Here is a 15,114-nt window from a genome sequence, read left to right as displayed (position 1 = left end):
TTTTTCCTCATCCATAAAAGATTAAATCATTACCTAAAGGATCCATAGGGCTGCTCCAAGGCATTAAAACTGAGCAGGGATCAATAATGGAGAAGGGTTTACTTACAGGAAAGAAACATTTCCCAGATTTCCTGTGCCCAGGGGGAGAAATCCAGGCTGGAAGGGGACACAAAGCCCCTGCCCTAAATCTGTTCCCACTCCCTCTTTGGGGTCCTGGCATGGGGGGATCTGGAGGAGACTCAGCCTGGCCCAGTCCAACCCCAAGGCAAAAATTCAAACCTCAAAATAAACCCCAAACCAAAAACCCAATACTCAAAAGGAAAATCTCAGCTCCACAAAAAAAAAAAAAACCAACCCTAAACCCCCCAAAGATGCCTCAACTTCCCAAAATCCCTTAAATTCCCCCAAAATCCTCTCAACTCAAAAAAAACCCTACCCCTCAAAACCCTCCCAACATCCTAAAAAAACCCCCAACCTCCCAAAATCCCTCAACTTCCTAAAGAAAAACCATAAACCCTCACCAAAACCCTCAGCTTCCTAAAAACCCAACCTCCCAAAAGATCCAAAACCCAATCCCCCAACAAAATAAACCCAAAGAGACAAAAACCCCTCAAAGTCAAAAAACCCTAATCCCCCAAAAAACAGGACCAAAACACCCAATAAAAATCCCCCAATATAAAAAACCCCAAAGAAACCAAAGCCAAAAATAAAACCGCAAGCCCAAAACAAAATCCAACCCCAAAAGTCCCACCCCAAACCAAGTAAACAACCAAAAAAACCACTCAAAATGTCAAAGTAACAATGGAACATAGACAGTTTTAATGAACAAGGTGTCAGATTTCCATCCAGGTGCATTTTTTGTGGGAACTTTGGGATAACAAGAGCTGCAGATCCCCCAGACCCCTGTGGAAATGTGCAAAGTGCCCCTGGGCACACATTGGGGTTTGTTTTCCTGCAGAGCCCAGCCCAGGCTCCAGAGCTCTTCCAGGTCACAGTGAATTCCAAATTCCCATCAGATTTAGGATGTGGGAAATGCCACCTGCACCAATCTAAACCTTATTTTCAGCAGAAAATAAAAGGCCAGCCTGAAAGCTGGATTATTTCCAAACAAAAGCAGCTCTCCACTGCCCCACACTGGGGCTGGCTGAAGAAAATAAAGCTCAGTTTTATCTTCAGCCTCTTGGTTTAGAATGAAACCCAAAATCAGAGCTGTATGCAAACAGCACTTGACCCCAAACTGCTGCAGAGGGAGTTCTCAGCTCCCTGTTTTCAGCTTTTCCCTCTCAGCAGTTGCCTCTTGCAAGGTTTGTGTCCCAAAAGGAGGAAAAATTCTTTACTGCCTCCTGCTCCATCCAGAAGCTTTTGTCAGCTCCTGAAAACAACTCCAAGCTGCTGCCCCTTCCAACAGTCCTGAATGTGTGGAACTGCAAGAAACTCCCAAAATGTGGCTCTGGTCCCACTGCAGAGCCAGGGAAGTCAGGTTTTAGCTGACTCTTCCTGGAGGTGACAACCAAAGCAAAGGAACTCTCCAGGAAGAGACTGGTTGGACGAAAAACCAACTGGAAAATATTCCTGAGGATTTGGTCCCAATTAAAGCTTCTCAAAGGCACTGACAAACTTGGAAACTTCCTGGTGAACTGTGGTGCCAAAGGGGAGCTGCCCCAAGCCCTGGGAAGAGACAAAACACAGTTAATTCCCTTCAGGAATATTTTTTAAATATAAAAACCATTTCAATATTTAATTGGTGAGGGGTATCAGGGATCTGCTTTGCTGATAAATCCTACAAATACCGGGATACTCACAGACTCGAGGAAAAAGGTGCAGAGCTGCTTGGCCCAGGGACATCTGAAACAGAGAGAAATTCCCACTCATTCCCACAGGCGCAGCCACCCCTGGCTCTGCATGGCTCAAAAACCTACAAAAATCCAACAAGCTCCAAGCCAAGGGGATTCCAGATTTACAGGAGAATGATTGGGGGGAACCTCAGAACTTGCAGCCCCAGGGGGACAATCCCAGAATTTCAGGTGGCTCTGGGGCAGTCCCCACTCTCAGAATGGGACAATGCCAGGATTGATTTCAGGTGGCTCTGGAGCAGTTCCAGTGGAATAATCCCAGAATTTTAGGGAGCCCTGGGGCAGTCCCAGAGGGACAATGTCAGGATTTTTCTCAGGTGGCCCTGGGTTAATCCCCACACTCAGAACGGGACAATCCCAGGATTTATTTCAGGTGGCTCTGGGGTAGTTCCAAGTGGGACAATCTCAGGATTTATTGCAAGTGCCTCTGGGTCAGTCCCTACTCTCAGAAAGGGACAATCCCAGAATTTCAGGTGGCCCTGGGCAGTCCCAATGGGACAATTCCAGGATGGATTTCAGGGGCCCTGGGGCAGTCCCCAGTCACTCACAGGTGCAGGTTCTCAATGACCACGTTGAGGCTGAAGAGCCCCACAGATTGCATCCTCTTGTGTCTGCAGGTCAGGAACAGGCACAGGAACTCCCCCACGTACTGGGGGCCGAGGTTCTGCCACCTGGACAACAAAACCACAAAACCACAGGGGTTGAGGCACTGGGAGCTCCCTCTGGCACCTGGGGGGAGCCAATTCCCACAGAGCCAAGGCAGGAGCTGCCCCCAGCACTGCTGGAAGCCAAGGGGGCTCTCCCAGGGACGAGGGAAGGAGCTGCCCCCTCTCTCCCAGCAAATCGCTGCTCCCCAGAGCCATGGTGAAGGAATTCCCCAGCTGTGCATTCCCCAGATGTGCACCCCACATTATCCCCCTGCCAGGGCTCACTCACACTCTCAGCATGGTCCCCCCCTCCCGACTCAGGTCCCTCAGGAGCAGGTTGGCAGTGCCACACAGGATGTGCTCCTCACAGCACAGCTGGTCCAGCAACAGCCTCAGAGCCCAGAAGTTTTTCTAAGAAGAGACAAAATATGATTTAACCTCACTGCCAATCATTCCTTAAAATAAATAATAAAAAAACAACAATAAAGATCAAAGCAAAGTCAAATTAAACGTGGCTGAAGCTTCCAGGATGGTGTTTTATCATTAAACATTATTTGTTTTCATCTCTTACAACAGGAATCACTTCCTGGGACTCACCCCAAAAGCCAGGACTATCTCTAAGAAGGAAGTCAAGTGGGGAAGGTCACAACAAAGCATCTGCTGCACTGCTTGCACTGCCAGGATGAGAGAAGCCTCGTGGTGCAGCTACACAAGAGAGCAACAAGGAAAGAAATGGATTTAAGAGCTGCTTTTCCTTTATTTATCCACTCATACCAGCACTGAGTTATTCCAGGTCAGCCACAGAGCTTGGAGGGCACACAGCAAATCCACAAGAACCTTATCAAGAGTTAAACACAGGGGAATGGAACAGGGATTTTATTGCTGGTGCTCTCAAAGTGCTCACATAAAAATGAAATCACACAGGAGCAGAACTATGGAATTACAGGGGAAAAAATTCAGCTCAGAAGTCACATCTTTGGAAAATAAACTGAAATTTCCTCCAAAAAAGTAAAAAAAGAGTAAGGCAGCTCCTTAGATGACTGCATTGAATATGGAATGTTATTCCTGCTATCTCAAACAAGTTCCACATACCTGAAACCCTTAATTGAAAAGAAATTTAGAACTTCTAGGCAATTCTGAGTTTTGAGAAGCCCCAGTGTCCTGTGTGAGCCAGACCCTGGGAGGAGTTAGGACACAATCAATTATTCCCAGCCCTCCTCTTTTATAAATCCATCAATTTGGACAAGGATAAAGATTTCTCCTGGCCTGAAGATGTGCAGAGCAGAGAGACCCTCAGTTCTCTACCTCCATATCTGCTCCAGAGTTCAGACTGTGTTAATCTGATCACCCCCAAAAAAATCTTCCAGGCCTCTCTTGAAAGCTTTCCTTAATAACACAACAATTTTCACTGCTGGGGACAAATTCTTTGTTGTCATCACTCACCTGACCAGAGAAAGTAGCAGATGGTAAAGAGACATTAACTCCAGACTTGAGATCCTCCAGGAAGTTGCCACTGGCTGCCAGCACATTCTGCAAGGGGACAGTGAGGGACAAGGGTGGCAGATCCTCCCCAAACCATGTCAGAAATGGGCGTTTCATGAGCTTTTCAGTGACTTCTTCAGCATTTCTGCAGAGGATGGTGCCTGCCCACCCTCCCAGCCAGGAATTCCTGCCCCATCTCCCATCTGGCTCTGGGAAGCCATTCCCCCTGTCCAGGCCCTTTCTGATCAGAATGAACAGATCCAGAACCAGTGCCAGGCCTGAGCTGGGAGCAGAATGAACCCATTTCCAGCTGCCTTTAACATTCCTAAACCCCCAGGTGCTGCAGAGCCACCCTGGCACAGGATGGGGCACTGCAAGTTCACTCTGGCATCTGGGAGAAGGAGCCAATTCCAACATCCACAGGAATCCTGTCCAAACCCAAGCCAGGAGATCTCCCAGCTCCCAGCACTGTTTGGTACCTCTTGGAAGCTAAGGGGGGGCTCTCCCAGGGGTAAGGGGAGCAGGTGCCCCCTCTTTTCCAACAAATCACTGCTCCCCAAAATCATGATGAAGGAACTCCAACATTTGGCCTAAAAAACAACAGCACATTTGTGTTACAAAGTGAAATCTGGGCAGAGAGGTGAGTTACTCAGAGGAAAAGGGTCAGAGTAAATCCTTGTCCTCTCAAGGAGAGGGAACAGGACAAGAAGGAATTTTGGCCTCACTCACATTCCTGTAGAGTGCCTCACTGCTGTAGAGCAGTTTCAGTGCCTGCTTAATTAGCACAGTGTTCCTCAGGGGAGAGCCTGCAGGGATGGAAATGAAAATGATCAAACCCAGACCCCACACAGCCCAAGTCACTCCACAGCAGGAACACAAGCAGGATATTCACCTGGTTACAGGTTTGTTCCTGCAGAGCCAGCAGGTGTTTACAGCTGTTCTACTCTGGTTTGTGGAGGAATGAATAAACATCAGCTACAAACCACAGCTCTGGAAAGCTGCAAAGTCTGGACACCATCCAGCCTGAGCCAGGTGATCCCAGGGAAGTGTTTGCTGTGGACATCACACCACACTGAGGGATCTCACACTTCCAAGAATTCTGCCAGCAGGGAACAACTCCCAAATAAATCTGAAGACACCCTGAGAGGTGACAAAGCCCAGGACAGATGATGGCAATTATATCAGAGGCAGAGCTCATGATTCTGATGATGAAACATCTCCCATCAGGAGGCTTGCTCCTCAAGGTCATGGCTGAGACATAAAGCCAAATCCCCACTGCCAATGGCAATGCTGGGAGGGAATGAAGAGATTTGGATTTGCTTTGAATAGTTTCTCTTGCTTTGCTTTCAGCAGAAAATGAGCTGACAAAATGAGTGTTTTAAGTGAAGTGAATAATCCATGCTCCAGGGAAGGAAGGAAAGGAAGGAAATAAGGAAGGAAATAAGGAAGGAAAGGAGAAGTGACACTCACCAGCAGTAACCCAGGGCCCTGTCTCCAGCATGTCATTCCCAGAGGGAACACAGCCTGTCCTGAAGATCTTGAGGTAGACCTTGAACTGGCAGGGGGTGATCCTGCAGGCAGAGCAGCAGGCCAGGCTGTTCACAGGGAACAGCAGGGAGTGGGCAGCATCCAGGAAATTCCCAGTTTTGCACAGGTAGAACGGGATCAGATCCCGGAGGTCTCGGAGCCTGGGAGGAGGAAATGAAGGTTTGGGGTTCGTTAGGATGGGGTTTGTGTAGGATTTGGGGAGAGATCTGCTTGGGCTTGACCATTGCAGAGGGGAGGGAAGAGAGGGGGAAGAAGGGAGGAAAAAGGGGGGAAAAGGAAAGGGAGGAAAAAGCAGGGAAGGAAAGGGAAGAAAAAGAAGGGGAAAGGAAAGGGGGGGAAAAGACAGGGAAAAAGAAAGGGGAGGAAGAGAGCGAGAAAGGAAAGGGAGGAAAAAGAAGGGAAAAGGGAGAAAAAGAGAGGGGAAAAGCAAAGGGGGGGGGAAAAAGATAGGAGAAAGAAAAGAGGGGGGAAGAGAGGGGAAAAGGAAAGGGAGGGAAAAGGAAAAGGGATGGGAATAGGGGAAAAGAGTGGAATAGCAGAAAAGAGAGAGAATAAGGGAAAAGAGAGGGAAAAGGAAAAGGGGAAAAGCCCTTTACCTTTGGTTTTCATTGCATTTCACAGCTCTCAGGTACCGAACAACTTCCTTGTACCTGGGGAGAAGAACAGAAGGTGAGAAGGAAGGAGAAGGAAGTGCAGAACTGTGCACAGGGCAAACAATGAAAGAAGCAAACCAGGAGAGCTTCCCACACAGGACAGCACAGCAGGACAGAAATAAATAAATATTTGGAAATATTAGCTGGAAATAAATTCCTAGAGGTTACTCCCAGATTATGTCAGCTGTGGCAAAATAAAACCAGATGTTGCCTTGCAGCTGAATTCTTTAAGTGGACTGGATTCTTTGCAATATTGGATTTTCTGAAGACCCAGAACAGACTCTTCTGGCTGCCTTCCACTTGTCAGCCTCTGATGAAGAGGAATTGCTTGGAAAATCAACATGTAAAACCTGTAGGGTTTTTGGAGACACAGAAATGAGCCACTCCAGCAATCTTTTCTTGGTCCTGAGGCATTCAAAGGGCTTTGAGTGACTTCAAAAAGCTCCTGGCCTTGTTGAGAGGAAAAAAAAAATTTAAAAAAGAGTTTGTTTTGTGTTTCCCCATACCAAAGTACAGAGGTTTGGAGCAGTCAAAATATAAGAATTGAGTTCTCAAAATGGAAAAGCCAAACCAATCTCACTTCTTTTTCTCCAGCAGTTTCTCCACTCGAGCCTCCACAACAGGGAGAGCTTCCCACAGGTGGGTTTTCCTTCCTTTCTGTCTCCTCTGCCCAGTGATGTTCTGGCCTTTTAAAACTGTGGTCAGCAGCATGTGGTCCCAGGGCAAAACATTCAAGCTGGAAAAATAAAAAGAAAGTAATTTTTAACTGTGTTTTGTTGTACATCACTAATTAGCTGCTTTAACGATCGTGAAGTTTGATTAATAAAACATGTTGGGGTTTAGAGCTCAGTCTGGGGGAAAGGAAATAAAACTTTAGGGAGAACAGCTCAGTCATGGCATCAAACAACAAACAGGGAAAGCAGCAAATACTGAAATATTCCTCTAAAATGCTCCCACTTTAATTATCAGGGAAAGAACATTGCACTGGATCCAAACACACTCAGAGGCCCCAGAACTCACCTGTTTGAGAAGGCATAGCAGTGGCAGGGAAGGGAGATGGACTGGAAAAACTCAACAAACTTGTCATACAGAATTTTTGGGAAGTCACACAACACCAGCATCCTCTGAAGTCGGGTTATGATCCTGTGATTTGAAAAGAAAAATAATTCAAAAAGGGTGTTTTAAAATGAGGTGAGTTACTAACAAGTTGTCTTTTTTCATCATATGGAAAACCACACAAGTTTGGGGTTTTTTTGTTTGGATCTGTATGTGAATTTCTGCTTTAAGTTTTGTAGTGAATAATGAAATTATTATTGTGCTGTTGTTTTTAAAACCAAGGTTCTGTGGGGTTTAAGCTTTAAAACAAAGATCTCCAAGGAATGTGTACAGCAAACAATTCAAACTGTGCTGGGCTTGAGCTCCTGCACCTGTCCTGCTACTGGAATCTTTTCTGTATTAATTGATAAGTGGAGATAAAAAAGAAGAGTTTACTCTTTACGTTTTGGCAGGGAGGTAAGGACAAACTCTCCCTTTTTTGTTCCAAGTCAGAAATTAAAAAAATCAAGAACAGCAACTTAAAATGAGAACTGCTGAAGGATTTGGGTTGTACCAGTCATTGGCTCCAGAGAAGGTGAGAATATAGAACTGGGTTGGAAAGAATTGAATTCCTCATTCACCAACCTTGTGTGGCAGGTGAATTTGGGGGGAAAGGTGAAGGTTAGAGCTAAAATGGGAAGTGAATTAAGCCAAGGGAGCTGGGTGTCCTCATTCTCCAACCTCTGGGGGAGCTTTTCCATGCTCCATCCCAGGGGAACCCTGCCAGGCTGTGACCTCTCCTTGGTGCAACAACCACAACCTGCTCTGGCCTCCCACGTGCCTCTGAACAGGGGATTTGTCACCTGAAACCAGCAAGGAAACCAATCTCACCTCTGGAACAGAAATGGGACAGCAATCCTCAGGGAAGCAGTGTGGCTAAGGCTCTGACAGCTCCTAAGCCTGGAAAAAACCAACACCAATTAATGCCTGGCTTCCCTTCCTGCCTTTTCCCCTTCTCTGTACTCAACTGTTGAGGAAAACACTTTTTAAGGAAAAATCTTGGAAGCTGGCATGCTGAAAAAAATTCCTGCAAAGACTGAAACAAGTGGTGAAGTGCAAAACAGTGAAAAATTCTCAGGTAACAAATGCAGCCTCTACTCCTTGCAAATCTAGATCTCTCCTCAGCAGGAACTGCAGGGAGCTGCTCTTTCAAACCAATCCAGACATCATTTCCTTCTCTTTTACCAAAACACCTGAATTTAAACCCCAAAATGTTCAGGTTTCACAAAGCAAAGCTCCTTGTGCTGTTGGAAAGTGTTTTGCTGAGTCGCTAAGTGTAACTTCGAAGTTCTAAGTTAGGTTAATGCTGTTGCAGTGTTATTCCCCTTAAATCATTAAGGTTAAGTTTTAAACTAAGCTTAAGTTAGGTGTAAGTGCTGTTTCTTTGTTGAATTGCTAAGCTTAGGTATAATTTAAAGTACTGTTAAGTGGGAGTGCTGTTAAGCTTTTAAGGCCGAGCTCCTTTTTATATTTGTGTTCCCTTTGTCCCACACTGCCCTCGGTGGTTCTCGGTTCGTTTCCTTTTCTGAATGCCTGGATTATGTTCGGGTTTGTTGTTGCTTGTTTGCCTTTGTTGTGCCTAAGCTCTCCTGTAAGCACTGGAGCAAATCTTGCCAACCAACTTTGTTGTTTAATATTAAATCTGCCTTTCCCTTGGCAGGGAATTTTGACAGAGATCTCAAACTCTCACTCCTGCTGAACTTTTCCCTCTCACATCCAAGCTTTTCTTTTTCCCAAATCCCTCCTGCTCCAAATCCCTCTTCTCCCTCAGTGTGTTCATCTTCCTCTTGTGCTGCAGCCCGGGCTGGGATTTTTACCCTTTCCTAATAAACAAACCCCCAGGACTGTCTCACTAATTCCCCTCCACTGGAGGAAAGAAGGAAGATCCCGAACTCTCTGTGGGCCAGGTACTTACAGAGCAGGGTCTTTGTGCAGGGCAATCTGTTTAGCTGCTCCCAGCAGCATGACAGCAGCAGCTTTGGGGCTTTCTTGGTCTGCCTGATTTAAAAATCTTGTTACCAGCTCGAAAACATCAGAATACCTGAGAAAGTCAAGTGGCCTGTAAGATCAAGGGTCTATAACAATGGATTTCCTAAACAAGCGGTAATTGTGGCCATCCCACAGCTTAAGAGCACTCAGAGCCCAGCCTTGCCTTCAGAGATCTCCAGCACACTGAGGAGGTGCTGGCACCACCAACGCTTTGGGTTTTGAAGGTTTGTTATACCGGTGAAAAGGTGAAACTCATTCTAGGAAAGAAATTAGTAAAAAATCCTAGAATGGGTTGGGTTGGAAGGAACCTTAAATTCCAACCCAAACACCTTTCACTGTCCCAAGCCCCAATGTCCAACCTGGCATTGGGCACTGCCAGGGATCCAGGGCAGCCCCAGCTCCCCTGGGAATCTGGAATCTGTGCCAGAGCTGCCCACCCTCCCAGGGAAGGATTCCCTCCCAATATCCCCCCTAAAGCCACCCCAAAGCCCAGGCCTCAGGTTCCCACTTTGCCAGGCTGTAACAATCAGAGATCCCCAGGTGTCCTGCAGAGCACAGGAGATTTACAGACACATCGAAGAGGGATTTTAAACTACAGCCAAATGCAATTTATCTTGCTCACCATACAAGTTCTCTCCACTCTATTTTTGCTGTCTCAGGTGCCACAATTTTGATTATAACTCACTAAATAAATCAAAGTTGCCCTGACAAACCCAAACCTGTTGTCACTTACTTGTACACCACCTCCACATTCCGTGAGCTGCAGACCCTGCACTGCCCTGGGGGCAATTTTGGCTGGCAGCAGCATTCATATCCTGGGGGACAGATCCTTTCTCCTGTCAGGTATTTGTTATAGGCTACAGAAAGATCCCTGATGAATTTTTCTAGCAGATCTCCTAAGACACAAGACAAAAAAAAAATTACATAAAGATTTTTCCATGATTTTTTTCAAAATCAAAAGACAAAGTTCCCCATGTGAAATTGCTTAGGAAATTGTTTGCATCCAGTTTTATTGGTCAGGAAAGCTTTGTTGCTGAAAGAGGGGAAATTTAGGTGGGATATTGGGAAGGAACTGGTTCCTGGGAGGGTGGAAAGGCCCTGGAGCACCCTGGGATAGTGGGAAGTGTCCCTGCCCAAGAAAAGGGGTTGGAAGGAGATCATCTCCCAGCTCCATTCCACCCCAAACCATTCTATGATTCCCCCAGATGGAGAAAAGCAGGAACCTGCACCCATAAAGCCATCCCTGGTCCAAGCATGGAAAAATAAACCAGAAGAGCAATTTAACTCCTTAAAAACTGCCCAAGGATTGGAGTGGAGCAGCCAAGCTGTAACCCAGGGCAGAGACTGAGCAGGGCCCTGGGGACAGAGCAGCCAGGACAGGACCTGAGCAGGGCCCTGGGGACAGAGCACCCACCCCCACGGCGCAGCTCCGTGTCCAGCTCCAGCAGCTCCAGGTTGAAGGTGGCCAGGATTCCAGCCAGGGCAAAGTTCCTCTGTGCCTTCCAGAAGTTGCTCTTGTTGTGGGCATTGCAGTGGCACAGGGAAGGGACTGTCCAGAGCTGGCACTGTGTCAGAAAATACAAAACAGGGAGAGGTTGCTGGGGTTTTGTGTCTTCCCTCAGCACTGAGTGAGGGGTTACAATTCCTTTTATCCTCCCTGCACCTGAGTAAATATCTGACAAGCAACAATTTGATATCATGGCAATCATTATAAAAAAGCCCCTCATTGATTACCTGTCACTGCTGAGCCCTTCGCAGAGAGCCTCAGGGCTGGCACCCTCCCCACTGGGAACTGAGCCCTGTCTTTGCATGTTCACCCCAACTTTGCCCACAGCTCAAAGTCTTCTGAAATTCAAAAAGGTCCAAGCAAATAAACCCCCACCCCCACACAATTCCCCCCACTCCTAACTCCAGTGAGGACAGAAAGCTGGCATTTCTCTAATTCATTAAAAAATGTCAGATTTAGTAATCTGATTTTATGAAATGCACTGTGTGCCCAAAGCAAACAGGACAAATAAATGCATGTTTACTCCAACAATTATCCAGACTAGAAATAAACCCCAACAGAACCACACTTTTAATAGTTATGAGGAGCTGTTAATCAAATTTCCTGTATTATTCTCTTAGAGCCCTTAACTCTTTCCTGGGAGTGTAGAGTTACTGAGTCCTAATCTATCCTATTTCTTTGATACAGATACCTTGTTATTGTGCACTGCTTTATGTAACCTGCTTTGCTCCATCCTGTGTAATAAATAACTGCTAAAGCCCTTTCTCTGCTCCCTCCTGTCTATTCAATAAATAACTCATCTGATATCAGACCTGACCTTAAGAACTCGTGAGCCAGAGTGGTTTAGGCACAGTCACCTGAGCAGAGCTGCTGCCAACAATATGAGCTAAGGCAGGGCTTGGCTAAAGCTCCATTTGATCCACAGTTTTGTCTCCTGTGCCCTGCCCTTACCTCAGCAGCTGGTTTGTCACAGATGTAGCAGTAGCACTGGTCACAAATATCTGCATTTTTCCCAAGGGGGAAGCAAGTGTCACTCTCTGTCCTCCTGCAAGGTTGAAAAGCAGAGGGTTCATTATGAAAATCCCATCCTTACCCAGCTGTGCTGCTGCCTGCAGCTGTTACAAAGGGGAATGTGGGAAATGGGAGCCCAGAGGGGACAGCCCAGCCCTGCACATACTCAAAGGGCTGCGTGCTGCAGTCGTGCCTGGCGTGAGGCATCACATTGGCCTGTTTGCAGTAGGTGACCACCAAATCCCCCTCCTCATCCACCAGCTCCTCTGATTTCTTCTCTTCCAGGGGAGACTTCTCTGCAGGAGAGAGAGCAGGAGGTGTAAATCAATGTTAGAAATGACTGAGATTTACTTTTTGAACACTGTGAAACACATTTCTTTGGGATCTGACAGAATGGCACACCAACTTCCATGAACTATCAAACCAAATCAAAAAGGACCCAGCTGAAAAGGCCCAGTCTGAGGTGAATCTAAAGTATTTTAAAACTACACAGCAGCATCCTTTGAAGTGGTGCCAAAGATATCCCTACAAATTGGGGATTTCCTCCTGGTTTTATTCACTTGTGCAGCACACAAAGACAGATTTCAAGCATAACACAGAATTAATTCAGCTTATTCCCCAAATCTTTCAGGGAACTCCAGCAGCAGCAAGGGAACAGCTCTTACCCTGTGGCTCTACAAACAGGACTGAACTGCCTTGGGTGCTCTCCCCTTCATCATCATCATCATCATCACTGATCAGGATTACGTTGTCCTCCTCCGCCTCCTTTTCTGATGGCCACACGGCCACCAACTTCCAAATTGGAACCACCTGGCAGCCACCAGGGTAACACTGGCTGTCCATTTGTATTTTTAAGGTGTTTTCTTGAACAAGGGAAGAAAAAGACTCCTCTGGGATCCAAATTCTTCTTCTCTGCTGGGTAAATTACACTGGAGACAGATGTTTCATCCTCAGTGCACTCAGCACCTCAACACCCACTGGAGCTTCCATCCAGAGTTCAAGGAAGCCTGAAAACAAGAAGAAAAAAGAAGAAAAAAAATTAAAATATGAGATGAGCTGTTCTTCTGGTGGGTTTGGTGGGGATGGCTGCGGAATGAGGAGAAGGGGAATGAGCTCCCACTGACAGGGAAAGGTTAGACGGGGTTTTGGGACAAATCCTTTCCTGGGAGCGGGGGGAGGCCCTGGCAAAGGTTCCCAGAGAAGCTGTGGCTGTTCCTGGATGCCTGGGAGTGCCTAAAGCCAGGTTGGATGTACCTAGGAACATCCTGATTGAGCGGAAGATGTCCCTGCCCCACGGCAAGTGGTAGGAATGGATTGTTGGAAATGATGCAGCATTAAATTTGGGACCAATGAACGGGAATTGCTTTGGGTTTTGTGTGTTTAAATCTGCAAGCTTTCTAGTAAAGAACCACCTGTATATGGAATGTCTTCCATGGCACATCCTGGCCAGAATAAAGTAAAGCCTCACTTTATCACTGTGTAGTGCTGGGGGGCGGGGTGTTTATATTTATCCTTCCCAAATTTTGCTGTTAAAGCTCCTCCCATCCCAAACCGTTCCAGAATTCCACAACAACTCCTGTTAACAGCAACTCAGATTGCTCAGACTGAAAAACATTCAACAACAACACCAGGAACACCCAAAACAACAACAAAAACCCTACTCCCACTCCCTTTCCCAAACTCAAACATCCCCCAGTTCACCCCATTCCCAAACTCAAACATCCCTCATTTCACCCCATTCTCAAACTCCAGCATCCTCCATCTCATCCCTCCCCACAAGCAACGGCGTTACAGCACCTGGGAGGGAAAATCTCAGCACTGATTCCGAGGGATTTTTTCACTAACAAGAATCAGTTTAAGAAAACCTAGGAAGGATTTTAACCGAAGTAGAACCCCCCATGGCAGGGGGCCGAAACTGGATGTTTTTTAAAGTCTTTTCCTTTAATTTCACCCTCCCTTCCCCTCCCTCCGGCACCCCCAGCGCCTCACACGCCGCTCGCCCCCCCAGCCCCAAACCGCCTCCTCCCAACGCACCCCTCGACCAACCTCCCCCAGAGCAGCTGGATGCCCGCTCAGCCCTTCCAGCCGGGCCGTTCTGCCCGGGATTCCCGGAGTTTTCCCGCAGTTTTCCCGGGATTCCCGGCGTTGGCTTTCCCGCTCACCCGGACCCCGCTCCCGCCGCCCGCCACTCTTTGAAGGCCCGAGCGCTTCCGGGCCGAGCCCCGCGCGCCCTTCCGCCCTCACCGCGCCGCCTGAGGGCTGCGGGCCGCCGCCATGTTGGGTGAGGGCACGGGCTGAGGGCTGCCACGCATTAAATAAAACTAATTTTTCAGTAAAAACGTTAAATAAACGCTTTATTCTCCGCGAAAGCGGCATCAGCGCAGCGCCCTATGAGGGCTGTTCCCTGTGTCACCGTGGCCGCCATGGCGGACCCTGCACATCCCGCCGAGCTGTGCGGGCAGTGCCGCTGGGACAAGGCAGTGTCCAGCCAGAGACACGGGAACTCCGCAAAAATCAACTTTATTCGGGTAACGGAGAGAGAACACTGTCCCATACTTCTGTGGGGTCTCTCTGGAGTTTTTGGAAGGCACAGCTTCCTTTAATCCTCATTTCCTTACCACGTTTCCCTCCTATTTTCCTCCTTGGCCGAGGCAGTAGGGAGGTCCCAATACTACATATCCCCCATTTAACATGTATTCCCCCATCACAGTTGAATGAACATTAATATTCGATTTAAACTGACCCTGGATACAGTTCATACTCACAATTCTATCAAGCCTGCACATTTCTCCCTGAAGTTCAAACGGTTTGAGCTTCTTAAATCCCCACAGGCATTCCTTCATTGGTGCCTTCAAATTTAGTCGTTACTAAGATCATTAACACCCATTTCTTCAGCAATGACTTAGACTCCCACACCCTTTTCACCAGTGACTAATTCCTTTTTTAACATTTAGTTGCCACATTTAGACCAATTCCCATCAAATTACTGAGACCCCCCACACCCATTCTGCCAGGACCTGATTGGTTCTTACTGATAATTTTGTTACGTTTTCATTAGTGAAGACCACAACACCACACTCTGCGCTGGGGTTGGCCCCACCTCGAATATTTTGAGCAGTTTTGGTTACTAAAATAAAAGATATTAAGCTGTGGGAGAGCTTCCAAAGGAGTGGCACCATGAGGTGAAGCCATGGGAGGAGCAGCTGAGGGAGCTTGGTCTGTTCAGGGGATTGGGATGAGATGGTCTTGAAGATGCCTCCAAACCCAAACCATTCCAGAATTCCATGATAATCACAATAATTCCATGATAATCACAATAATTCATGAGA

At 47.2% G+C, this 15,114-nt stretch overlaps 1 protein-coding gene across 1 annotated transcript; it reads right to left on the bottom strand.

Moving 5' to 3' along the window:
- Positions 1-856: 856 nt before the first annotated feature.
- On the bottom strand, positions 857-13,966 carry LOC131565377 (uncharacterized). The gene is made up of 20 exons (XM_058816235.1): positions 13,832-13,966; positions 12,451-12,792; positions 11,952-12,081; positions 11,726-11,819; positions 10,682-10,832; positions 10,001-10,163; positions 9,194-9,319; positions 8,110-8,178; positions 7,204-7,326; positions 6,764-6,919; positions 6,127-6,180; positions 5,453-5,670; positions 4,712-4,788; positions 4,462-4,572; positions 3,944-4,030; positions 3,098-3,205; positions 2,790-2,911; positions 2,402-2,524; positions 1,803-1,845; positions 857-1,668 (listed from the first exon to the last, which is right to left on the bottom strand). The coding sequence occupies exons 2-20, from the start codon at positions 12,626-12,628 to the stop codon at positions 1,591-1,593; spliced, it is 2,211 nt and encodes a 736-aa protein (XP_058672218.1). The 5' UTR covers positions 12,629-12,792; positions 13,832-13,966; the 3' UTR covers positions 857-1,590.
- Positions 13,967-15,114: the final 1,148 nt, after the last annotated feature.

The sequence above is a fragment of the Ammospiza caudacuta genome, chromosome 17 (genome assembly GCF_027887145.1).
Source record: "Ammospiza caudacuta isolate bAmmCau1 chromosome 17, bAmmCau1.pri, whole genome shotgun sequence".
Classification (NCBI taxonomy): domain Eukaryota; kingdom Metazoa; phylum Chordata; class Aves; order Passeriformes; family Passerellidae; genus Ammospiza; species Ammospiza caudacuta.
Note: the sequence above shows the minus strand (reverse complement) of the source record. Positions and strands in the feature narration are given on the sequence as shown.

Bases quoted from the DNA above. Each gene is read 5' to 3' on its own strand.
- LOC131565377 (XM_058816235.1), bottom strand. From the start codon at position 12,628: ATGGACAGCCAGTGTTACCCTGGTGGCTGCCAGGTGGTTCCAATTTGG. The intron at 7,327-8,109 runs GTGAGATTGGTT...TTCAAATCACAG, and splicing joins GTCCCATTTCTGTTCCAGAG to GATCATAACCCGACTTCAGA. The intron at 4,789-5,452 runs GTGAGTGTCACT...CCATCCCTGCAG, and splicing joins AGGGCCCTGGGTTACTGCTG to GCTCTCCCCTGAGGAACACT.